General features: G+C 43.7%; 2 protein-coding genes across 2 annotated transcripts in view; one reads left to right on the forward strand and one right to left on the reverse strand.

The window, feature by feature from the left end:
- The window catches only part of IFT74 (intraflagellar transport 74), a 247,745-nt gene that overhangs the window by 164,465 nt on the left and 56,596 nt on the right, over positions 1-26,684 (forward strand). The gene's annotated exons all lie outside the window — the stretch shown is intronic.
- On the reverse strand, positions 1,237-26,059 carry PLAA (phospholipase A2 activating protein). The gene is made up of 14 exons (XM_081176366.1): positions 25,818-26,059; positions 17,658-17,851; positions 16,201-16,301; positions 15,970-16,090; positions 14,101-14,268; positions 12,712-12,847; positions 11,015-11,184; positions 10,093-10,250; positions 9,744-9,963; positions 9,313-9,384; positions 8,276-8,341; positions 6,741-6,842; positions 4,133-4,297; positions 1,237-1,959 (listed from the first exon to the last, which is right to left on the reverse strand). The coding sequence occupies exons 1-14, from the start codon at positions 25,964-25,966 to the stop codon at positions 1,394-1,396; spliced, it is 2,388 nt and encodes a 795-aa protein (XP_081032492.1). The 5' UTR covers positions 25,967-26,059; the 3' UTR covers positions 1,237-1,393.

Here is a 26,684-nt window from a genome sequence, read left to right on the forward strand (position 1 = left end):
TCCCAAGGACTTCTTCGCACGTTGCAGGAAAATATATCCTTCAAACCCCACCTTCCCACTTGTCTTCTTCACCTGTCTACTCGCATGCAAGTTTTTACTTTTCAAAGACATTCTTTATACAGCTTTATTTTTATCTGAGCTATTTTAGTTCTAGACATGTTTTATTTTTTAAAAAAAGGAACATGCGTTGTCCACTTGGTTGAGCACACTTTAGCAGCAGTGTTTGAATACAGTCAGAAACGGGTGACCTTATTCGGTGGAACAAGATGTTATTTGTCCAGACCAAAGCTTATTATCCTTACATGTTTAGCCAAGTTCGGAAAAGCATCAAAGGAGCAAGTGACAGGGGGAGTTTTACAACATTAGCAGACTCCAACTTTGGTTATTGAGTGAGGTGTTGCTGTCAGAAGGGGGGGATTCCCCAGAATAACATTTAACATCGCTTGTTTGAATTTCCCAAAATAAAACGGTACGTTCTGATCTCAAAATACTTATTTGCATATTTAGTATTATTGCAGCTGTATTTCTAACTGGACAAGGACAAAAAAAAAGGATAAACGCATGAGCTGCATGTGTCTGATAAGGAACTAAGAAAAAATGCTGACATTTAGGTATAAGGGATTAGACTTTAGAATGAACATCTCATCAATATGAATGAGACAGCTCAAACTTGGCAGCAATATTATTGCACTCTGGCTGGCTGCAGATAACATTGCACTTCCTTGCATTGGGAAGGTTATCGCCGAATCCCAAGAAAGATAAAACCATATATATATATATATATATATATATATACTCCAAAGGAACATTTTACAGAGGGTCGAAAAAACAAAAAAGCCTGCACCACACACCAGAAAACTCAAAGTATATGTTTCCTGGCATACTAGACATTATCAGATAAAGTGGTTTAAAAAAAAACAACTATGTGAAAATTAAAAACTTTTGCATTATTCTGTTCCACAAAAAATCAGGACCATGTTAGGCAGCGGTGCCTCACAATCTAAAAGCTGGAACAATTGAGTGTAGGTACTAAAACTTAAAATGCTGTGGTTGTACACTGATGCGCTTTCTTTTAAAATATGACATGAAAAATAAAGCTAAGATAGCTCGTTCTTAAAACTGTCTCGGTCAATCAAGACTGCTTTGTTGATTTCTGTTGACATTTAATTCCAAACACTCAAAAGCTACTGCAGACTGACTCTCATGCATTGCAGCTTTGAAGGATAACAAATTCCGTATCAGTGCAAAAAAAGATTTTATTTAGGTTTTTTTTCACTTAATGTCCAGATAGTTAACCCACAGTATTTCTTCTCTCCATTGTTGTAAAATATGAAAAAAGTTTATCTTCAGCATAGCCATAGACTTTCAAGTGCTTTTTTAAAAAACGAAACGGTTAGAGCATGTTAAGCACCAACCTACAGCATTCGTTTACCTTAGCCGGTTCCGATACAGAGGAATATTTCTTAATTTGAGAATCAACCCCCAGAGACTTAGCTAACTGTACAGCATCTGAATCACCACTGATCAATGTCCCAAGAGCCACAAGTAGTCTAAAGATAGCTTCGAGGTCTTGCACAATTTCCATGACTGTGCTGATCACTGATAAGCACTGAGCTTTCCCCTCAATGTTATTAATTTTATGTAAACAGACAGCGTAGTTCAGAGCCAGGGTGGCTAATGCAATGTGAATGTTCTTATTGCTGCTTATTTTCAGCTCTATTGCCTGTGACATTATCAAGTCCCCCTGTGACATCATGAGCTTCTGGCCAACTGGGTGGATAAAACAGTTGCAGAAAATTCTAAGGGCCAGCATCTGGTTGGCTTGCTTTCCTCCGGGGTTCAGGAACTGGATCAGGTGGCTGCTGAACTGTAGGCCATCCTTCTCGCTGCAGAAGCTTTCGTTCACACTGGGATGCCTGATGGATAACCGAAGAATATCGAGCGCTGGAAAGACAATGTCTAGGAACACAGGGAAAACAAGCGACCTCGTTACACTCTGAAATGTTGCAGAGCTTTCAGCAGGTCTGTTGTAATAACCCCTATGGGAAAGGTTCGTCTAGCCCAGGGTTTCTTAAAGGGGTTGACACTTGACCCCCTTAGGGGGTCTAAGGGACTGGGCAGGGGGTGAATAACGACCTGGGGTGGAAACGTCCGGATACTGAGGTCCAGCTCCGAGGACCTTCTAGTGGTTCCCTTAATGCGACAAGTAATGTTACAGAGAACCAGCGCCCACCCTGTGGAATGCCCTCCAGTCAGATGTCAAGGAAATAAACAACTATCCAACTTTTAGAAGACATCTGAAAGCAGCTCTATATAGAGAAGTTCTTAATGTTTAATGTTGGAAGCTGCCCAGAGTGGCTGGGGAAACCCAGCCAGATAGGTGGCATGTTGTTCTAATTGTTATTAATGATGTATAGTAAAAATAATATTTATGAACTCTGAAATAAAGGGCATTAAGAATGTAGAGAGTGCACCTCCCTTGCCCAATGAGGATCTTCTGTGTAGGTTAACTGCATCTAACATGGAGGTTCAGTTCTGAGGGTTCTACCTATATAGTGGTGCCTTGGTTTACGAACTTAATCCGTTCTGGAAGTCCGTTCATAAACCGAAGTGTTCTTAAACCAAGGCATGCTTTCCCATAGCAGCGGGGGACTCAATTTACAAATGGAACACACTCAACAGGAAGTAAAACATGTTCTGCTTCCAAGGCAAAGTCCACAAACCAAAACACCTACTTGCGGGTTTGAAGCATTCTTAATCCAAGTTGTTCATAAACTAAGCTGTTCTTAAACCAAGGTACCACTGTACATGAAAATCAGCTATACACAAAACCTTGAAACAGAGAGCTTAAAAGCTCTTGTTGCTCGGGAAATGCCAAGTGGACCAGACACAAAAAAAATTTAAGCTCTCCTGCCTTGCCTGCATTTAACTTGTGCAATTTCATCCAACTTTTGTCTTCAACCATGCATGAAATTGCCAAAGTTAAATGTGTGTAAGAGGCCATTGTAGTGTATTTTTTAAAAGACAATTCCACTATACAACGGTATTCTCAGAACGTGCTGCTGTACGAACAGAAAAGCCGGCTAAACAACAAAGAACATGGTGACTCAAGACTCACAAAACCTACAGACCAATATTCATACGCTTGTTAAAAGCCCATTAGGCCCATATATCTCATTAGAGAAGATTAAAAAAAAAGTTGTCATTATTTTCACTCGTTTTTCTTTTTCTTCTTTTTTTACATTTTATCAATTGCCATTACCAGGAATCAAAATTAATAAATTATTACATATTGATTATTTCTTAAACTTTTTCATTTATAGTCCTAAGAATTTGGGTTGGGGCTGATGACAATTTTATGAACTCAGCAGTTTGGGAACTGATCTAGCCTGAATTACATCTCTCTATTTTTGGGAAATAATGGAATCCTTAGCATATTTATGTAACTCAGACAACTGAATTACAAGTGTCATTGCTATTAAAATAATAGCAATAGCGATAAGTAGGATAGTCTGAAGATTAAACTTCAGAACTCTAATCAGCATAAAATCTTCGCCCTATGGGCAATGGAACAGCATCCCCATCAGCCACTAATATATTAAACTGACAATCACCAATACAAAGAAATAAAATTATTTGTGGTATAAAAACTGGTGTATCTAAAAAGGTAAAGGTAAAGGACCCCTGATAGTTAAGTCCAGTCGCAGACGACTCTGGGGTTGCGGCGCTCATCTCGCTTTACAGGCCGAGGGAGCCGGCGTTTGTCCGCAGACAGTTTTTCCAGGTCATGTGGCCAGCAGGACTAAGCAGCTTCTGGTGAAGCCAGAGCAGCACACAGAAACGCCTTTTACCTTCCCGTTGGAGCGGTACCTATTTATCTACTTGCACTGGTGTGCTTTCGAACTGCTAGGTTGGCAGGAGCTGGGACCGAACAACGGGAGCTCATCCCATCGCGGGGATTTGAACTGCCGATGTTCTTATTGGCAAACCCAAGAGGCTGAGTGGTTTAGACCACAGCGCCACCCGCATCCGGTGTATCTAACAATATGTGAAATAAGGTGAACTTTTCTAACTGCTACCCACCCATCTAATCTGCTGGACCTACTAGATGTCCCCAACAACAATTCCATACCATTTGGCCAATTAATTGCCTTCCACAAAGTCTGCAGTTGCTGGGCTGTGGGAGCTTCAGAGGAGGTGTTGCAGGTTATAGAGAGCATCTTCTCCAGAAGATCTAAATCATCTTCAGTTAACTGCTGTTCAGCAGGGGCACTTCTGTTAAGTTCTTTCAGTTTGCCTGCGAGACAAATGGGAGATAGTTTGAAATGCTCTATTTGAACCTCTTCACATTATGAATACGAAAATGAATTCTCGATCCAGTTCAATTCTATTGATGCCTGTCGGCATATTTCATGTCAACCTAGTTGCCTAACGGGCAAATCCCCATTGATAAAACAATTTTGCTTCATCTCAAATGTGCTCCAAAACCTGATTTGCGTTATACACAAACAGTGTGCTCTCTAGGATTTGTGCAGGAGATATTTCCATGGCATTGCTTCACAATTGTCTTATGTCCCTTTCACCACACAAATGTTAAGATGTTTAAGTGAGAGTTTGGAAAAAGTTGTAGAATGAAAGGGAATGTATGAAACATATGAACTGTAGTCCAGAACAATTTAAGATTTAAACCTCAAATCATGAGACAAAGGCTGCAGTCCCAAGGTGTACTTACCAGGAAGAAAGCACAACTAAATGCAGTGTAAAGTACTCCCAAGTAAACCTACCAAAGTTTGGTGTGGAAGATGAGAACCAGGTATTTACAATAAATTCAAGAGCATTTGTAATTGCTATGAGCTTCTGAAAACGAAACTATAGCCCAATGGGAGAGGGAGAGAGAGCATGTGAGCAGCGTGCCGAAGTTCTCATTTTCAGACCGTCCAGGATGAAGATATTTGCACAAGTCACCCAGGAGAGCTGTAGCTCAGCAGAGCAGACATTGCTGGCATAGACAGTCAGCCTGACTTGGTATAAGGCTGCTTCATGTGTACCTCATTCTTGAGATTTATAAGTCTCTGCCCTATGGATGGTTCCTATGAGGACTCCCAGCCTGCTCTTAATTTTGAAAGTCTTACAAACTCTGAAAATCATGAAAGGTGAGAGGCTCACTAGGTAACCGGTGCCAAAGACAGTACTGCTTGCCTTAAAAAAAAATAAACATTAAACTAGGTTCCAGTTTTGGGGTTCCAGAACAGTGACCCAACTTACATGGCAGAGGAACAGGTAAGTACCCCTTCACTACATGCCTGAAAGAACATGCAGTGTGGGGGGCAGTTGTACAAGTTGATTGGCACTGCAGTGTTGTGGCACCGACTGGCACCTGAGTGCCCCACATGCAGGTGGGGTGCGGAGGGTGAACAAAACTTACCGCGCCAGTGGAGCTGCGCTGCACTGCCTGCCTGTTAACACAAAGGGGAGCCCAGCAATATGAAATGGCCCTTGGTGGACAAATCCCCCCCTCCACGCTGGCCAGGCTGCCATTAAGCAAGGGGGCAGGGGTTGTGGCAGCAAGGCCAGGCTGGGCTGGACTTTGGGGTCCAGAGACCTCCAGCGGCAGGCAGGCAGGCGGGATGGGGATCCCTGCATGGGAGCGCCCGGCTTGCACCCCCTTAAAATTGTGTGCCCCCCTGCTCCCCCCCGCTATGCCCCTGAATGGCACAAATTGAGGATGACATGTAAAATTGCACCCCTCGTGTTATCTGAAGCACACAGTGGAGAAGAGTGCCTGCAGAACCCATGGCAGATTGCGGCATGAGTTTGGTGTCAGCAGCAGGCTTGGGTTACACTAGCACAGGGGTCAGCAAACTTTTTCAGCAGAGGGCCGGTCCACTGTTCTTCAGACCTTGTGGGGGGCCGGACTATATTGGGGGGGGGGGGAAATGAACGAATTCCTATGCCCCACAAATAACCCAGAGATGCATTTTAAATAAAAGCACACATTCTACTCATGTAAAAACACGCTGATTCCCAGACCGCCGTGAGCCGGATCTAGAAGGTGATTGGGCCGGATCCAGCCCCCGGGCCTTAGTTTGCCTACCCATGCACTAGCATCTCAGATGATTTCAGGAGTCTATTCCAATATCCTTGCAAGACATTAATCACGTAATACAAATCAATAAGCTTGAAACTAACCTTCCTTTTTAATGCCTTAAGAACATAAAAAGGTTTGTACTGTACAGCTTTGCACAAAAGTCCATTTGCCACAAAAGCAGATCCACTGATTATGTTGCTGCTCATTGCTTGCACCCCTTGTCATCTATTCCAGCTGCATAGAAAGGGGAAAGTAGGCAGTGCTTTTAATGCTCCCAGCTATCCAGGGAGGACTGCGGTCAACTGAATACCACAGGGGCAAAATGGCAAGTACATTCGATGTATTTAGCAATTGCTCCAGCCCTTACGGCGTATCAAAATATTCACTTCTTCTCAACAGGGGGAGATAAGCAATACTGGAATGAGCCTGACCTACAATATTTCTAATTCACAAGACGCAAGTGGCTGCTTTACTACATTAAAAACACAAATCTTTTGAGTAATCCAACCTTCCTATGTTTTATTTCTCAGAAGTAAAAATAGGCTGAAAATAGTTTCAGGGGAGTAAAATAAAACGTTTTACGGGACTGGTGTGTTTGAAGGATAATTGCTCACCCCAACCATCATTTAACAAACCGTATAAATACACTCACCCATTATTTGTGTAGGGTTGGCCTGATCAAAAGCAACAGCTTCCTTCTTTGGAAAATAAATATTTTCATTTTTAGGTATAGTTAATTTGTAGGCACCCGTCCCTAGAAGGGAGAAATAAATTGTTAGAAACTTAACAGTACAGCTTTGCACCCTATAGCAGGGGAAAAACAGTTAGCTTAATTGTCACACATTATGTAGCTATTTCAAAGATTGCTAAACCGTAATTTAAATTATTCCATGTCTACAGGTTTTTTATAAAAATAATGCTTTGTTCACTGTGTGGCCTTGACCAAGTAATTTAATCTAAGGCTACCTCAAACTCCTCTCTGCACTCCTGGGAGAAAGTGTGAGATAAAATCTAACGAATTAACTCCTACAGAACAAAATGGTTACATAAACAGCACTTCATATCCTGAGCGTTTCAGATTTTTAATTAGCTAACACATTTCAGAGACTTAAGTGGCCTCCAAAATTTAGTTCAAAGGGAGCCCAGTATAATTAATTTTATTAACTCCATTTGTGTTTATCCATGCGCTATTACAAAAGCCAGTAGCCACATTTCACACCCTTCTGAGAACAGGGATGGAGAATCTTTTGCAAAAAAATAAAAATAAAGTTATTAAAGATTTTCTTGTGTAACAGACAAATAAAGGCAAGGACACGTAGTGTGTCTCTACTTTCAATTCACACAAGTCTTTTTCACAGTTCATTTGATTTCGGTATGAGACACTGTTGTCATATGTGGTTCGGGGAGGAAAGAAAGTTAATTTTATCTAGGTTTTCTTGCCTTTTTGAATAGCTTCTCTTCTAAGATTGTTGCTGCTTCATGGCGAACAGGAAGGAAAGGAGCTTTTCAAGGCAAAAGGCAGGCAGGCAGGTAAAAAACTCTGGGAGTCTTAGCGATACGACAACTGATAGGTTTCAAGGAGGGAAGCTTTTAGCATTGGTCACCTGTGAGATTTTTGAAAGCTCTCTTGGGTTCAGTAAACCAAGAGAACGTGCGCATGAATAAAATTAACAGCTTAAAACAGATTTGATAGAAAAATTTCCCTGGAGTCTTAATTTACTTGCTATACTTTTATCTCACCCTTCCTCCAAGGAGCTTAGGGTGGCATCCATGGTTTTTCTTCTTCTCCATTTGGCCTCTCCTGTTTTATCCCAAACAACGGATGCTTCACTTGCCGCTGCTCCAAACACACACACCTCTGGGCTGCTCACCCCATCTCTCCTTTCCTTGCCCTACCTCACCTTACTTCTACCCCAACTTTCCCTTTATCTGCATTTCTGCCGTCTGAACTGCAACCAACTTATCCACAAGCATGAATAAGTGGAGAGAAAGTGTGGTCAGCTATTATAACACTGTGCTTGGTTTTTCTAGTTAGAAGCAGCACAAAGCTTAGCTGGAGTGAAGTGGCAACAAGATGGAGGGGAGTGGAGATTTTGTTATTTTGGGGGAGGAGGAGGGCAGATGTAAGTGACCAGCACCGAACTTTGGCCTAAGTTTTCAAAACTGTTAGACGAATGATTTACTTACCTGTAAATGGATCAGCTCCGCTTGCAGGAGCTGCAGGAGCTGAACCTGGGACGTAGCGACCTGTACCTAGCGCAAAACAGGAACAAAATTGCATTCGCATTGCTTAAACGTTCACAGTATGAAGTGTTTGGGTTTAAATAATCATAATAAAACAGCAACAGAAAGCCCACACTCCATTTTTGTAGCTCCCATATTTGGATCCCAACATCTTTGCTCAGCACCAATGGGTTCTACATGGTTTTTACTTCCATTATTTCCAATGTGTGTATACATTGTTTTCCTAAAGAAAGTGCACGGGATTGGAGCCTTAAGTTTCCTGTGTGAGAGAGCCCAGGATTGAGTCTCGCAGGAATCATGATCATAACCCTTGGGCAATCATTACGTGCAAGTGCAATTCGTGTCTCAACTTCTATTCTGAACCTCAAACTCAAGCAGCTGGCTCCTGGAGGATGCTATGACTCATCCACCACAGTTGCCTTAGTGCCCAGATGTATGGTCGCCATCGAAACCAAAGCCCTCAATTTACTTGCCAAGGAAACGCCTTGCCAAGCGCGATCATTCCCCCCCCCCCGATGCAAAGTTTTGTGAAACTGCTCTATAACACCCATACTCATCTGAATTAATCAGTACCAAATGATCATTCTTTCAAGACACACCTGTGAAAAAAAAGGTTTTGCAAAAAAACAAAACAAAAAAACCCAACCAAGCTACAAGTTTCTGCTCCAAAGTTGCATTTAAATGTCGCACCTTTGCTTCTAGAAATGTGGTGCTTTTTCTGTATAACAAGTGCTGGACATTGTAGGGCTCCCCTGGGTGAAGACTAGATTACCCTTCCAACTCTACAATTCTATGATTCTAAGGCACATTTTAAAAAAGAAATAAAATGATTCTGAGCCAACATCACAGCTTTGCTCCCTGCCTCGTCCATCCGGAATTCCAATAAGCTCTATTTCCCCACACCAACTATAAACCCAAAACTTTACATTTATTCTCCCAGAAGGAAGAGAGAAAAAACTCTGCCATCATTGACACAGTACCTGTAAACGGATCTGCAGCTGGGAGCCCTTCCCTGGACTCCGAGGAAGAACCTGGAACATAGCGGCCACCGCCTATGAAAAGATAAACCGAAGAAAAGAATGTGATCCAAAGCACTATTATTATTATTAAAACATGGAGGGGAAACACCCCATCAACTTTGCTCCTTAATGAAGTGCCCATACTTTTAAAAACACTCCAATTCATCCGCTGCAAACAGAAAGGAAAATTATTATTATCATTTCTTACATTTATATGCCGCCCGCAGGTCTCAGGGTGGTTCACAAGATAAAATTACAATATAAAGACACAAAATACATCATCAGTGTTCCGCAGTATGGCCAGGGGCAAAAGAACTCTGGCACGCTGTTCAGCCACATATCTAACAAGGAGCGAGGTAGCAAATTTAGGGCAGCTTGGAGCAATTCGTTACCTGTGAAAGGATCTGAAAATTCCGCGTTCGTGGGTCCCAGCGTTTGCCCTTTGGTGTTATCTATTATGAATTTGGCCACCTGGTCCAGGAACATTGGATTTAGATCATTCTTCTGCAAGAAGTTGTATGCCGTCAGCCAGGGATCATCACTGATGTTGTAGGGCAGCTTGTGAGAGGGCCCGCCTTCATTCACATCAATAGTAAAAACATAGTCGTATTCCTTTTTTAAGGAAAGGGAAACGGCGAGAGTGATTTATTCTTATATATACCATTCCAGTGCACACAGCTCAACAATAGGTTGGGCTGCCAGGGTTTAATTACTAAACGTTAGGGGTGAAAAATTACTTACCCTTCCTTCAAATAAAACCTTTCCAGATGTCTGCTGTGTGGCTCCTGATGAACCGACAACATCCCCGATCTTCATCCACCTCCCTTCGCCAGCGCTCCACTGATAAGCTTCAACTTTCCCATTACTTTTAATAAGTCTCGTTTGTCCATCTCTTGTACCTTAAAACACAGAGAGGAGAAAATCAGCTGCGGGCCTGGAGAAAATGGTTTTAGTTCAGGGTTCAGCAAAGTTTTCGGGCCTTGGGCCAGTTCGCAGTCCCGCAGACACGCATGCGAAAACGCTATTTCCGGCGCTCCTTCCAGCACAGAGGAGGCATGCGCAGAAGTCTCTGCAGCCAATCAGAAGCAGCAGAAGCCCCGTCAGACGTTCGGCTTCCAAAAGTAGTTCACAAACCGGAACAGTTTGCGATGTTCGGGAGCCAAAACGTTTGGGGAACTAAGCAATTCAACTTCCAATGTACGACTGTAATCCCTAAACAAAAGGGTGGCAATCCATTTAGGGGGCAGAGGACCATAACAACCCCCAGCCAACTCCCTGGGGCTGAAGTGTAGAAGTGAACATGCCAAGAACTACATTTCTGAAAATGCTATCCAAAAGGGGAACAATGGGTAAGACAGGGTTTGTTTTACATAAAATATAGAAAGATGACACACCTGGGAGGCCTTGGAGACCACAAAAAACCTAAAAATGTTTGAGAGCAGAGTATAATAATAATATTACAGGCTGAGGGAGCTGTCAGTTAAGAAAAAAACTAAACTGAAAAAGATGGACAGTTTGTAGAGTCTTGGCATCACAAGAAAACCTTGGTGGGGAGGGGCAGATATAGCCTGTGTATTAGTCACTCCTGCCCTAAACCTTTTCTTTACCAGGACAGAATAGATGAGGAGGGATGCATGTTTGCCGGATAAATTTAAAATTATACCTGGTTCGTCCAAATGCTCTCTCCCAGGAAGCTCATCAACACTGATGTCCCCTAAATCAGCAGTTTGAGGATCAATTTTTGCTTGAGAAAGTTCGTTTTCAAAAGCCTGGATCTCCTCCAGATTTGCTGTGCGCTCCAAAGACTCAGTGAACACTCTGATAATGCCATCACTGAAAGAGGAAAAATAATAATTTCATTATCTAGGAAAGAGGTCCCCTGCCCCTACACATCCTATTTCCTTTCTTGCTGCTGTCCCTGTCCCCACCCCTCTCTAAGAAAGAAATCCAGATTGCTGACCAGGTTTTATATCATAAGATTGATGCCTCATCTTCAAACCGATCTTCCCCAGGAAGCAAGGTAATTAATTTTAGAATAATCCAGTGAAATGCATCAAGTTGAGGACCTACTTCAAACTTGCGCGGTCAACGTTTTTTTTAACCCTAGTGTTCATTTCAGTCACTGATCAGGTACAAAACAAGAATGCATGGCCAAACTGTACTCAAGGTTAAGACATAAATGATCGGTGTTAACTGATACCGAGTATATAGTCCTGGTCAGGGGTCAGCAAACCTTTTTCAGACCTTCTGGGGGCCAGACTATATTTTTTTTTGGGGGGGGGGAATGAACGAATTCCTGTGCCCCACAAATAACCCAGAGATGCAGTTTAAATAAAAGCACACATTCTACTCATGTAAAAACACGCTGATTCCCGGACTGTCCACGGACCAGATTTAGAAGGCGATTGGGCCGGATCCGGCCCCCAGGCCTTAGTTTGCCTACCCATGGTCTTGGTTATCATTCTGCCTTCCAGTATGCAAGGTTCAGTTTTGAGCTGAGGTGTTCAATAGCTATCCACCCTCCTTGACAATTTGTCATGCGCCTACCTATCCCAAAAATGAAAACGAGGGCAGGATCCTGAGTCAGAGCTGCTTGTTACAACACTTGGAAGTGGTAGAAACAACTGGGCTGAGGCTGGAGAAGGAAAGCAAGCTATCTATGTTTTTCTACTTTGTGGGTAGTTTTCGAGTATGCGCTTTCTTTAGGTTGGTGCACAATATTCCTGTTTGGGTTTTTTTGTAACGTACGCAAACAAAACAAACACAATAAAGATTTAACAACAACTGCTATGTATCGTCTACCAGAAATTGGCCAGGGATCCACTGATCAAACTTCTGCCAGTTCCCAAAATGTATGATGGGAACTGCACGTGTGTCTTTAAAACTCTGTTTTGTTCAACAATCTCCTTAGGAGGCAATGATGTATCATAGTTTAGCATAACAAGAATATGTATCGGGCTCACATGTTCCCCTCCTTACGCCTCTACTGCACTCCTCTAGGAGGAGTTTTTCCTCTCGTTTTTCATGCTAACTTGTAACAATAACCAAACCCTCACAAACTGGGTCCAATGTTAACTTTACTGAAAGAAGTCAGCTTCAAACCATAGCATAGGAAACTGGCTGGTTTCAATTAATCATAGAGTTTAGCCACGGTTTAGACACACTGAACTGTGGTCAATCGAAAAATGGAATAAATCTTCCATTTCCTCTCTGGCTCCGCTCCAGAGAAGAGCAAGGAAGTGTGTGAGCATGAGGCCAAATCATTCCTTCTCGCGGCACAAAAATATCTACTCGGCCTGCCTTCAGCTTTGTGCCTATTTATCTTGATGAACAGATGATAGAAAGCCGAAATCTGAATACCTTGCTCCAACGACAAGGTCCCCGTTGTCCAACACACAACAACACCAGATGGATTGAGCTGGAAGTCTGATTGTCTGTGTGCATTCCCCCTTTCTCCAGATCCTGAGCGATCGGTCTTCGCTAGTAGTAACAAAATCTAAAATAATGCAACGTTCCATTCATTAAATTGAGAAAGATGCAAATGTAAAGTCAGCTTTCTCTACACCAGTGACTCGAATTATGATCATACAAACACATTTAATACACATTACACAAACATAGCAATATATGTTATAAACTAGCTATAATTGTGGCTTTTGGAAATGACCCCAAGGGTCATGTAGTCCAACCCCCTGCAATGCCGGAATCTCAACATGCTGTCCCCCATCCAATTTGAAACCTTACCATACCCTGCTTAGCTTTGCTAACGTGCTAGCTGTTTTATTGCTGCGCCACTAGTTTTCACTGTTCCATTGCAAGCCAATGGCTTGCATTTCAAGACTTGCCTGTGCAACTGAAAGCATTTTAGCTCACAGCCAGATGTGATTGCATGTGCAAACCCCTTCCCCTAGCAGCAGCACTTGTGCCTCAAAAATACCTCTCTCATCTTAAGAGCACCTTTGGATCAAATCCATCGGTTTGAAATAGGGGTAGGAAAAAACAAGGAGTCAAAGCCACTTGCCAATCAAGCCACTCCATGCTTAGCTAAAACAGAGGGTTATCATTATAGTTTATCTGATTGCGAAAAAAGCTGGAGAAATCTGTTATTTGTGTTTGTGAATAGCACTGTCTTCCTTTGACATCCTCTTCAGCCATCCATTGCAAGAATTTTCAAACTACAGTGGTGCCTCGCAAGACGAAAATAATTCGTTCCGCAAGTCTTTTCATCTTGCGATGTTTTTCATCTTGCGAAGCACGGTCCGTCGCAACTGCGCCTCTTCAAGCGGCTTTAAGAAAAAAGCGCAAGACGCTTTCGTCTTGCGAAGCAAGCCCATAGGGAAATTTGTCTAGCGAAGCAACGCAAAACCGAAAAACCCTTTCGTCTAGCGAGTTTTTCGTCTTGCGAGGCATTCGTCTTGCGGGGCACCACTGTATGTTTAGGGAAATCTGGGGATTCCTTGGAATCCTAGGTTTCCTTAGCTGCCAGGTTTTAAAAGAACTAAGCAAACCTGGCCAGCTCTGCACATATACTGAGTGAACCCTCGATTGCAAGCCAAAACAGGGGTACTGTGCCAGATAAATTAATGTGGAGTCTTCTATGGAAGGGAGTTTGAAAACCATTACTCTAGTGCCAGTCAAAGAATTATAACTTACTCAGTTCTAAATCTACTTTTCATTAGAAGGCACAATCCTTTTTATAGCATGTCTTTTTTTTATTAAAAAAAGTATGTCTTGAGGACAGTTTCTTACCTTTACTTTGCGGGAAGACCGATATGCAATATATATAATTGGTGTGGCCATAGTAAACCTCAAGACACTCTCCCGATACCTGCCACTTTCGAATGCTGGCGTCGTTTGCACAAGAAAGAAACTCTGTCTCGCTTAAAATGGCTAAGCCCCTTACACAGTCTTCATGTCCTTTATGAAAGGAAAGATAGATAAAACGTAAGTCTCACTGAGAGCCTCTCCACATCTTATTGAAAGGTGATATTCTCTAGCCATGAAAATGCTTTATAAAAACATGTTCTCATGTGGTGTACTGAAAAGTAGATCTCACTTTAAAATTACTAGTAGCAAGCCATGTGGTCAGGAATGGGGTCTTGCTACTCCCTGGCCAGTGAGATTGTCTCAAATATAGACCCGTTGTGTAAGTATCATTTGTGTAATTGTAGCCTCAGACTCATGACCACTACCTGAGTTCCCTCCTGAAGACAGGAAGCTACGGCTGGCACATAACAAGATGGCTCAGTTTCTGCCCAAGCACAGACTGCGGGGAAACATTAGACTAGTGGTTCAACATGAGCATTATGCAAAAACCTAAAAGGCACTGTACCCTGTTCAAAGCATAAGAGCATGAAAAGGAATCTTTAGTGGCACTGCTTACAGCACAGGACTGTCCTTTCACCAAAGGCATTTTAATAGATTCCATTCCTAAATTTGTTACATGTTAGGGCGGTCAAATATTTTTCAGAGGTTAATCATCCACTTTTTAACAGATCTGTTTACATGGCAGTGGGACTACATACACACAGAGCTTGAATACAAGTATTGAGCTACTGAAGGGAAAGCAAGGTACATTGTTAATGGAAAGGCAAACTTTATATTCCCCTTCCTTTTCAGGATGCACTTTCCTTGCAAAAACTCAGAAGCCATTGGCTCTGTCACTTTGCTGTTTCAGGACATCGTCACTGCTGTGCCTGGCAAATGGCACCTCCAAAGAAAAATTACTATTAACAGTTTTCTGCTTCTGAGCAAAAAGAACTGCCCTCCCTCCCAAAATGGACTTGCTCAGTGTGTTAGCTTTGTACTTTGACCTGAGCTAAGTGTTCAGTTCCAAAAACTGCTCCAGCTAAGTGTCGACAGTTGGCTCTGCTAAGTTTCATTTCTTTACCCCAGCCTAAGTTTCTGTTCTTTGGCCACGCATTAAGTTTCATTTTCTTTTTCAACAAAAGTACTATGAATAGCTCCTGGCTCCTATCATGTGACTGGCTTGGCCCAAGTGATCTACATAACGAGAAGTAGCAGCTCCCATTTCCAGACCTTTTCACAGTGAAGAGGCAGTGAAAACCCATCAATGGGACTGTTAATGCTTTGGAATACCTTGACAGGTATATCTAAAAATTCTATCCACACACCCCAAATGTACCATATTCAGATAGCTATTATGCCAACAGCAAAAATCAGCCATAAAATAAAAACCACAAGGTCTCCAACACTTTGTAACCACAGATTTACAGTACAGTAATCCCTAAGAGCCGCATAGAAAAGTGGGGGGAGGTATTCCATACACTTTTAAAGATTGCAAGCGACAAGGCCTGGCTAATTTCATAAGTGAAAGAATTCCACGACTGCGGGGCCACCACTGGCAAGGCTCACCATTTTAATTGTCTTCGATTTACTAGCCTTTATTACATGAAGTTAGTGAACTTTACATTTTCTCTTCCTCTAAGCTTTCAAGATAAAGAACCACACTAATTTCTACAAATGGGGTGGGGAAGAAGAAAGAACCATCAAAACCCAAATCCTAGAATAAAACGCAGGCCTCTTTAATTCTCCGGGTGTGGAGGCATATTGCTAAGTTGCGTGTATACACAAAAACTGTTTCAGCCAAGTACCTACCAGTAAAAGTTCTCTCGCATCGGCCTGCCTTCCACAGCTTAATAGTTTTGTCAGCCGAACCAGTCAACATTAATCCTTGTTCAGGTAATATCTTCACAGCCCATACTGCTGCAGTGTGGCCCTATAAAAGTGAACAACATGAATGCTGACGGAGACAATCTACATTTTCTGAAGTGCAAATAATCATGATCTGCTGATAATGAACTCTTGTCACCAGCAGAGTTTCTGTACCTGTAGTGTCATCATGCATTTGTCATTCAACCAGACTTTGGCTGTCGTATCCCACGAGCCACTAAGCAGGGTGCCAAACTTCCCAGAGGAGAGGCTGCAAACTAGAACAGAAGATTAAATAAACATCGCCAAAATTCACATTTAATCTACTCCCCGATTTGCGTGAGCGTTGCGTTCCAGGACACTGTGCGCTTGTGTGAAACTGGATCACCCCGTTCCTCCCTTTTAGTGACATCTTTTATGACGTTTCCAGGTCACTTCAAAGTTCAGCGGTTTGCACATGCGTGCCACTGTGCACATATCAGTCGCGCCTAAAACGGGCTGTGTGTAGCTGAGTGAGAAAAGGTGTTCTGATGTGCTAGCAAAGCAAAGCTACAGATTTTGGTCTTATTTTCAGACGATACGCCATAGCAAATTTCACTAACCTAATTTTCATCCTTGGAAATACATGAGGTGATGAGAAGCTACCACAAACAACTGGAAAACAGAAGCAGCACTTTTGACTGAAAAAGTAAGGTTCTGTCTTCTCAGCTGTTAACAGATTGTGGAAAATATTTTTCTGTCTTGGCGACACTATCACCAGTCTTTCTTATGTCTTCATTAAACCAACTCCCAAGCCGTATCTCTCTTTTTTAAAAAAATAATATTTATTACTTTTCCAACAATTTAAACAGGGTAGTTACTTTGAAGTCAAATTGTCCACAGGAAAAAGTCAGTGCTCTCCGGCAGCAGCTATGCGGCTTCGCTCCGTGGAAGAAGCAGACGATTCGAAGCACCGCGCCACTCACCCCACTTCGCTCCGGATCCCCGAAACCGGGTTTCCCCGCGAGTAGAGGAGGCGCAAAGGGTGCCCGCCGAATCCCACACTCACAGGCTTCTCCCGCCTGTGATTTTTTGCGGGTCTCCACCTTCGCCATGGCAGCCAAACCCAGATTCCCACGGGGCAAAATCCTCCCGATCAGAGGAATTCCGCCATTACCGGAGGCACCAACCCGGAAGTCCCAAGCCGTATCTCCTACCTCCAAGCCCATTTCCCTAGAGAACCTCTAAGGTGCTAAGACTGGTGGAGTGCTAAAGACACACCTCTTTGCCCTGGCTTTTGACGCTTGAGAGGTATATTTCTAGGATGCACCTTATTTCTACAATTTCAAGGTTTTTAAAACTGTTTTTAATACTGTGCAGTATTTCCTTTTACTATTAATATTGTATTTTAATTATTGTAACCTGCCCTGTGACCATAGTGTGATGGGCAAGTAATAAATTGTAATAACAATAATAATATAATGTAACATTTCTAAAGGTCCTAATGTTTCAGAAAATAATGCTAACGTCTGCTCATGATAAAACTTTACAAATCAAGTTATTTCTTAGAACACATAAAACCAAGCAACTTTGAGTCATTAAGATTCCAAAAGCAGTATGTTGAAAATAAAATTTTAAAATCTATGTATTCTTACCTGTGTTTTTATGACCCTTAAGGACGTACAGAGGTGCAGAGTTGTCCAAAGCGAAAATGCAAATGTTGTTGTCATTACTGCCGGTGGCAATTAATCCACGTGGATAAAGCTCGCTTGGAGGGATGACACACACACAAGAAACAAAATTTGAATGGCCGCTCATGCAGTGCACTTCCGTAAATCCTCTGTTGAGACTGGAGACAAAAAAGAAACCAAAGTTTTTATGTTCCTGTAGTAAGGGAATCCTACCCATTTAAAAAGCCAGGGAAAATCTATCTGGTATCTAAATGCCAATGTACGTTCTAGGCATAGTGCAAATTTCAAAGGGTGAGCGCCCAATTTGCACCACTATAGCCAATTAGATTTATCATTGGTCACATTAACACAAGCATTGGATTCATGCGCTCCTAACACCCCATGCATGTCTCCCCTCAGCCAGAAGGCAGAGGTTGGAAGCTTTTGTTTCCATTTCGACTAACTGGTGTGTTATGTATGAACTCATTCACAGAGGTAGTTAGCTTTTAACTGTACAGTGGTGCCCCCCAAGATGAATGCCCCGCAAGACGAAAAACTCGCTAGACAAAAGGGTTTTGCGGTTTTTGAGCTGCTTCGCAAGACGAATTTCCCTATGGGCTTGCTTCGCAAGACGAAAACGTCTTGCAAGTTTGTTTCCTTTTTCGTAAAACCGTTAAAACCCAAGGTGCATTGCTTGAAGAGATGCAGTTGCGACTTGACTTCGAGGAGCAACTCATAGCACGCGGTGTGGTAGCCTTTTTTGAGGTTTTTGAAGACTTTGGCGATTTCTGAAGCTTTTCCAAAACTTCTTTTGCAGCCATTTGGTAAGTTAAACTTTTAAAACTTTTTTTTTGGGGGGGTTGGATTTTGGGTTGGGGTGTTTGGAATTCAAGGACTTGGTGTTGGGGAGGGATTTACAAGAATCTGGAAGCTTGTGTGGTTTTTTTCTGCATTTTTATGATTTTTGTGACCGTTGGGCCATGTTGTTTCTTTAAAAAAAAAAATTCTGGGTTTGAATTTCTGTGTGGTGGGTGGCTGGGGGAACAGTTGAGGAGGGGTTTGCAAGAATTTGGGAGCTTGTGTGGGGTTTTTTTTTTGCATTTTTATGATTTTCTGTGACCAGTGGGCCATGTTGTTTTTTTAAAAAAAAAATCTGGGTTTGAATTTCTGTGTGGTGGGTGGCTGGGGGAACAGTTGGGGAGGGGTTTGCAACAGTTGGGGAGGGGTTTGCAATTTCTGTGTGGTGGGTGGGTGGCTGGGGGGAACAGTTGAGGTTTTTGAAGACTTTGGCGATTTTTGAAGCTTTTCCAAAACTTCTTTTGCAGCCATTTGGTAAGTTAAACTTTTAAAACTTTTTGGGGGGGTTTTGGATTTTGGGTTGGGTGTTTGGAATTCAAGGACTTGGTTCTGGGTTTGAATTTCTGTGTGGTGGGTGGCTGGGTGCTTTTGAATTTTTTGGATGTGATTATTTTTTTTCCTGAGTTTGCGAAGCTAGGAGCTGTGCTGCCATGGGACCAAAGAAGACTGCTGCTGCAGAGGCCAGCGAGAGGAAGAAGGAGAAGGTGATGCTGGAAATGAAGAAGGAGATCATCCGGAAGCACGACGGTGGAATGCGTGTGACAGACCTCGCCAGGGAGTACGGGAGGAATCCATCGACCATCGGGACCATCCTGAAGATGAGGGAGAAGATCCTTGCGACTGATGCAGCCAAGGGAGTCACCAGGATCATAAAGAACCGCCCAGCTGTTCTGGAGGAGGTCAGGAAGTTGCTGCTCATCTGGTTAGAAGAAAAGCAGCGTGCAGGGGACACAGTGACTGAGGCCGTCATTTGTGAGAAGGCCAAGGCCTTGCACGCAGACCTCGTCCGGGAACAGCCAGGAACCTCAGGCGAGCCAGAAGTCTTCAAGGCAAGCAGAGGTTGATTTGACCGGTTCAAGGCAAGATCTGGAATCCACAGCGTGGTCAGGCATGGAGAGGCTGCCAGTTCTGATGTTCCTGCAGCTGAAGACTTTGCAGCGGAGTTCCTGGAGGCTGTGAAGACGGAGGGCTACGTTCCACAGCAGGTCTTCAACTGCGACAAGACCGGGCTGTTTTGGAAGAGGATGCCCAAAAGGACTTTCATCACACAGGAGGAGACCAAGTTGCCTGGCCACAAGCCCATGAAGGACCGTCTGACCCTGCTCTTCTGTGCCAACGCAAGCGGCGATCTGAAGATCAAGCCCCTGCTGGTGTACCACTCGGAGAACCCACGGGCCTTCAAGAAACACAAGGTCGACAAGGAGCAGCTGAGTGTCATGTGGTGATCCAACAGTAAGGCTTGGGTCACTCGTGTGCTGTTTGTGGACTGGGTCAATCTTGCTTTTGGCCCTGCTGTCAAGCAGTACCTGCTGGACAACGACCTGCCGCTGAAGGCTTTGCTTCTGATGGACAATGCTCCTGCCCATCCTAAAGGCCTTGAGAAGGACTTGTTGGAGGAGTTCAGCTTCATCAGCATCATGTTCCTGCCACCTAACACCACGCCACTGCTCCAGCCGATGGATCGGCAGGTCATCGCCAATTTCAAAAAACTCTACACCAAGGAGCTTTTCAGGCGATGCTTCGAGGTGACTGTTTGCACCACCATCACCCTGCGGGAATTCTGGAAGGACCACTTCGACATCGTCACCTGCTTGAAGATGATCACCACGGCCTGGAATGGGATCAGCCAGAGAAATTTGAATTGCGCTTGGCGCAGCCTGTGGCCGGACTGTGTGGCACCACGTGACTCTGATGCACCAGAGTCAACAGTGGTGCAGGGCATTGTTGCCTTGGGGAGGACCATGGGCCTGGAGGTCACAGAGGAGGACATCAGCGAGCTGGTGGAGGAGCACGACCACAAGCTGACCACCCAGGAGCTGGTCGAACTGCAGGCAGAGGCTGCGCAGGAGCAGGCCTCGCTGGAAGAGGAGGAAGCAACTGAGGAACGGCTGTCCTCCAAAGAACTGAGGGGCATTTGCCTGAAGTGGAAGGATGTGCAGGCTTTTGCACAGCGGCACCACCCTGACAAGCACGTGGCACATGACCTTGTGAACACTTTTGATACGAGGGTCATGTCGCCTTTCAGGGAGGTGCTGAAAAGGCGGATGAAGCAGCAGACCATGGACAGGTTCTTCAGCAAGAAGCAAAGAGTGGAAGAGGAACCTTCTTCGAGTGGTCCCCCAGAGTCTTAGAAAATGTACTGTACACTTTGTTGATTTTTAAATGTTTTTCTGTCATGTTTAGAAACTTAATTTATTGTTCCTTCAATTTTTGAAATGTTCTTTACAGTATGTGTGACTTTAAAGAGCACTTAATAAACTCTTGTTATACCAAATTTGGCTTTGTTTGGACTTTTTTGACCATAGGAACGCATTAATTGAATTTCAATGCATTCCTATGGGATTTCGTGCTTCGCAAGACGAAAAATTCGCTAGACGAAAAAACTCGCGGAACGAATTAATTTCGTCTTGCGAGGCACCACTGTATTAAATAATTGTTGTTGTTGTTGTTATACCATTATTACAGTGGTACCTCTAGTTGCGGACACGATCCATTCCAGGGTGCCATTTGCACCCCAAAAAGTCTGCAACTACCACGGTGCTTCTGCGCAAGCACAGAGCACGATAGAACGCTTCTGCACACTTTCGGGTTTGCCGCGTTCGCAAGCTGAAAATACGAAACATGAACCTAATGCAACATGAGGTATGACTGTATTCTTATAGTTCTTTTGAACCTGCTAACTTCAAATCATAGTTAATAATTCTAGCTTGTTCAGACAAACTTTAGTTAAGGCCAAGCACATTCACACATAACAATGAACAAGAGAAATCTTCCAGTCTGCTCTTCATGCCTGCTGTACCAGAGAAAGGGGGAGGGAAATCATGAACAGAAAACTCACTCACATAACGCAAAACGGTGTTTTAGCATTACATCCAAATAAGCCATTGTGTTTAGACTTGGTCATGCATTAGTTGGCATGTCCAACAACTACATTCCGTCAGGGGATATCTGCAGTTATTCCTTTTTCAAAACATTTGTTTTTATGCACAACCGCAGTGCCACTTCAATTCAAGGTCTCCTCTAAAACATGGCAAGCAATCTAGCTTGATAAAATTGATTAAATTCTTCAGAATGTTTTTATTTAGTCTAAAAGACTAACCTTGTTTTGACGATAATCATCACTTCTCTGGAAGATTAGTTATCTTTGTTTTATTTCACTTTAGGCCAACTTAGGAATCTTTACAATAAAATGGTGTTGCAATTCTGTGCATTCTCAGGGTTGCATCCAGTGGTGACTTTGACCTAGAAGAGCCACTGCTGCTTACACCTGATTTTTCCCAATTCCTCGTATCCATTAGCTGTTCCTGAGAGCAGGAAAATGGTATAGCGGGTTTCATTCGGAAGGAGGAATTGGTAAAACCAATTGTGCTAGCCTAAGTAACTCCAGTAATTCAGATCCACTATTATGATACAATCTATAGCTTGAAAAATCCCTTCCAAGTTTAAAACAATGAGTGGTACTTTATACATAGGCTCAGACTTCATCTATATCAATTTGTGAACTGGTCTTGACATTTTAGGGAGTTCATTCATGATTTTATGGCCCTGATGAACACAGTTTGGCATATGTCAGAAAGCAACGTTTTCACACAGAAAAGTCCAAGAATGGCCTTAACAGTTATGGAGCTACATAAATAGAGCAAAGGGACATTTGATGGTTTACAACAGGCACGCCCAACTGGTAGATCACTGGCTCCCCGCAAAGAAGCTCAAGAAGCTTGGCTCCCCTAAAAAAAGCTCAAAATGTTAGCCCTGCACCCCCCAAAAACTAGGCCTCTCCACCTTCCTAAAAAAAAGCTCAACAACTTTGACCAGAACCCCCGCAAAAAGGGCGTGGATCATTGCCAGTCTTTAACTCTGTGACTAGATTGCAGTTTCTTGGAAGCTGGCCACCCCTGGTTTATAATAATTCACCCTAATGACAGCCACACCAGGCCTTGACTTTTTTTGGTAAGCAAAGGTACTGGGTTTGTTCAGATGAACAGCCATTGGTGTTATAGTCTGTGATGGGAATTTCTTTCAGTAGCTGTTTTAAATTCAGTGAGGACCATCCTGTATTATAATATTTTTTAAAAAGTTTAGCCCTCACAACACTGTTGCTTGTTGAAGTCTATATTTGCTCTCTCTTACGTTCCCACTTGTAACTCCAAGGTACTTCTCAAGCTGTTCATGTGTTTCGTCCTGCTGCTACTGAGTGTACAATACTTTTCCTGCCACATCCAGACCCCAGCACTAGAATGTTCCATGACCAGAAGAACCTGATCTTGTCAGTCAAACTGTGGCCCAATAACTCTTGGCACAAGGACAGATAATAAATTATATGCATGTATGTGCATACCATGATAAACACATAGATACACACCTGCATGTTAAGCCTACACTAAAGAAGAAAATCAACAATGCGCTCAAAGTGACCTAAGCTCAAATATATTTTTCACAAACTTATTTTTTTAGCTCAGGGTTCACAACAACTGCAGTCAAACCTCAGATCCCGAACACCTCCATTCTGGAACGCTTCAGCTCCTGGACACCTAAAGCCCGAAAGTAGATGCTCTGGTTCCCAAAGGTTTTTTGGAAGCTGAACGTCCGACACGGTTTTCGTTTGAGTGCAGGAAGCTCCTGCAACCAATCAGAAGCTGCGCCTCAGTTGTCTAACATTTTCAGAAGCCGAATAGGCTTCCGGAACGGAGTACGTTCGACAACCAAAGTTTGACTGTACTCTTAAATATTTCCTTCCAAGTTACCAGGCAAAGTGCTTGGAATGTGGAAGAGCCTTTTTTTTTTTTCCATTTGTCTAGGCCACTAACCTACAACAACATGGAGATGTGCTTGAAGGGAGACTAGTCTGTGGCACAGCAGGAAACTTGCGAGCACTTGAGTATTGGCCACTTGCGACCAAGTGAAGATGCCTTGGCCGGCCCCTGACATCTCCACCATCTGGAAATCCAACTAATACCACATCCTGTAGAATTCCATCCATTCTATTTTATCGGCACAATCAGAACAAATTTCAGGAACCAAAATGCTTTTTCTAAGCAGGAGCGGTTAACGTTATAGCTCATTGCTGTCGCTTGTCTTCACTTACCCCACCCCACTGCCCTGCTCACAGTTGTGAAGAATATGCCTACGTTATGAAGGTCTGTGTCACCATTAAGAAAGAGAGGTAGGAATAAGCCAGTATATATGTGGACTCTCCCTTAATATGTGGACTCTCTCTCTTAATCTAGCTCAAGGTTGTCCTCTGAACTAGCCAGATGTTTAACTAAGAATCAATCGCAGTCAGTCAATCATTTGAAAAATAAGACTTTAGAGTCGTCTTGCCCAAAAATGGCATGTAGACATTACATTTTGGCAACTAGCTTATATATCTGAGTTTCTAACGCTACAGGTCACATAAAGAAATAAAGAGCCCATCACTTTAGAAAACCATTTAGATGTTTCAAATCACAAGCTGGCAACTTTCCCCAATCTAAACAGTAACTTGTAAACATGTGGCACGATTCACAACTCAGATAACTACAGTGAGGGGGGAAAGTATTTGATCCCCCTGCTAAATTTGCCCGTTTGCCCTCTGACAAAGAAATGACCAGTCCATAATTTTAATGGTAGGTTTAATGTAACTGTGAGAGACAGAATAACAACAGGAAAAACCCCAGAAACCCAGAAGACAAAAGTCAGAGATTGATGTGAGTGAAATAAGTATTTGATCCCCTATCAACAAGCCACATGTCGGAGAGCAAACGGGCAAATTTAGCAGGGGATCAAATACTTTTCCCCCTCACTGTAGGTGGTCCTAATCCCACTGAAATCAAATGGTCAACCCATCACACCCATCAACAGTGTGATGGAGCAGCAAAAAAACTAATGCTATTCTAGGCTGAATCAACAGAAGTCATAGTACCACTCTATTCTGCCTTGGTCAGGCCACACCTGGAATACTGTGTTCATTTATGGGCACCACGGTTTAAGAAGGATGTGTGCAGAGGAGCACAACCAAGATGATCAAGGGTCTGGCAACCAAGCCTTATGAGGAGCGCTTGAAGGAACTGGGTATGCTTAGCATGGAAAGGAGGAGACAGGATAGCCATCTTCAAATATCTCAAGGGCTGTCACATGGAGGAGGGAGCAAGCTTGATTTCTCCTGCTCTGGAGGGCAGGACTCGAACCCGTGGCCTCAAGTTACAAGGAAGGAGATTCCTGACTAAACATCAGGAAGAACTTTCTGAGAGCCAGAGCTGTTTGGAACAGTCTCCCTCGGGAAGTGGTGGACTCTCCTTCCTTGGGGGTTTCTAAGCAGAGGTTGGGTGGCCACCTGCCGTGGATGCTTTAGATGAAATTCCTGCCTAGCAGGGGGGTTGGGCTAGATGACCCTCAGGGGTCCCTTCCAACTCTACGATTCCTTGGAAGCTTTTAAGCAGAGGTTGGATGGCCACCTGTCATGGATTTGAAGCATTTGAAGACAGCCCTGTTTAGGGAAGTTTTTAATGACTGATGCTTTAATGCAGTGGTTCTCAACCTGTGGGTCCCCAGATGTTTTTGGACTACAACTTCCATCATCCCAGAGCTCTGGCCTTGCTAGCTAGGGGTGATGGGAGTTGTAGTCCAACAACATCTGGGGACCCACAGGTTGAGAAAAGCTGCTTTAATGTGTTTTTAATATTTTGTTGGAAGCTGCCCAGACATGGGCGAGGTATAAATATTTAAATAACATCATTATTATTATTATTATTATTATTATTATTATGATTCCTGCCTAGCAGGGGGTTGGACTAGATGACCCTCAGGTGTCCCTTCCAACTCTACGATTCCTTGGAGGTTTTAACGTAGAGGTTGCATGGCCACCTGTCCTGGATGCTTGAGCTGAGATTTCTGCCTGGCTAGATGACCCTCGGGGGTCCCTTCCAACTCCACGATGCTAACTCACCCTCACCCCGCCTCCAAACGAAGCCAGCAACCGAGAGATCCTCCTTTCAGAGGATATAGAAACGGCCAAGGGAGGGCAAAGGCAGATCAAAACTCCCCTCAAGGCTCCTTCCTTCCTTCCCCCCCTCGCCTTCCAAGACTGACCTGTCGGGCGCCCACAGCCGCGCCGTCCGGTCCCGGGACACGGAGACGAAGGAGCCGGTGGGGAAGGGAGAGCAACTGAGGCCCCGCACGTCCAGCTCGTGGCCCACCAAGGAGCAGCGAAGCCGGTAGGTGCCCCCCGCGGCGGCCATCGCGAACAGCCCTCGAGCCCCCTGACACAGCAGCAGCAGCAGTGCCGGAGCCCGCCTCCTCCGCTTCCTCTCGCCCGCCCTCCGCCGGAAGCGCCGTCATCCCGCAGAGCGCCGGAAGAGGCGCGACGCCCAGAAGGCACCGCGGAGGGGTGGAAGGGAAGGACTACATTTCCCAGAATGCAAATGGACGCGTCGGGAGCCCTATAGGGGAGAACCTGGACAGGCGGAGAGACTACATTTCCCAGAATGCAAATGGAGGTTCAGGTACCACCCAGGGTGGCGCTGCGGGTGACGCCAAGGTTGCAGGTTCGCTTCCCGGCGTAGGTCACGAAGTTTCTCCCCCAAAAAAACCTTTTCTTGCCCATTCTTTGGATTTAGTACCAAAAATTTAAAAAAAGCTCTCAACAATTTTTGTGTAAAAAAAGAGGTCAGGAATCTTACTTTTTGAAATATGGCAACCCTACTTGAGCACCATATATATATATATATATATATATATATATATATATATATATATATATATACACACACACACATACACACACACTCTATTTTGCCATACTAACCGTACCCAACTCTTAACACTTATTTGATTCCAAGTACCATGGGGGGGGGGAATGGAGTGGCACGCACGCGCACAAGACTCTTTCTTCTGCGCATGCGTCAAAGTGGGAGGGTGTGAGGCGGAAGCTTCGCGTAAATCTCGCGATGGAATACG

Source organism: Podarcis bocagei (assembly GCF_964188305.1).
Source record: "Podarcis bocagei genome assembly, chromosome: 17".
Classification (NCBI taxonomy): Eukaryota; Metazoa; Chordata; class Lepidosauria; order Squamata; family Lacertidae; genus Podarcis; species Podarcis bocagei.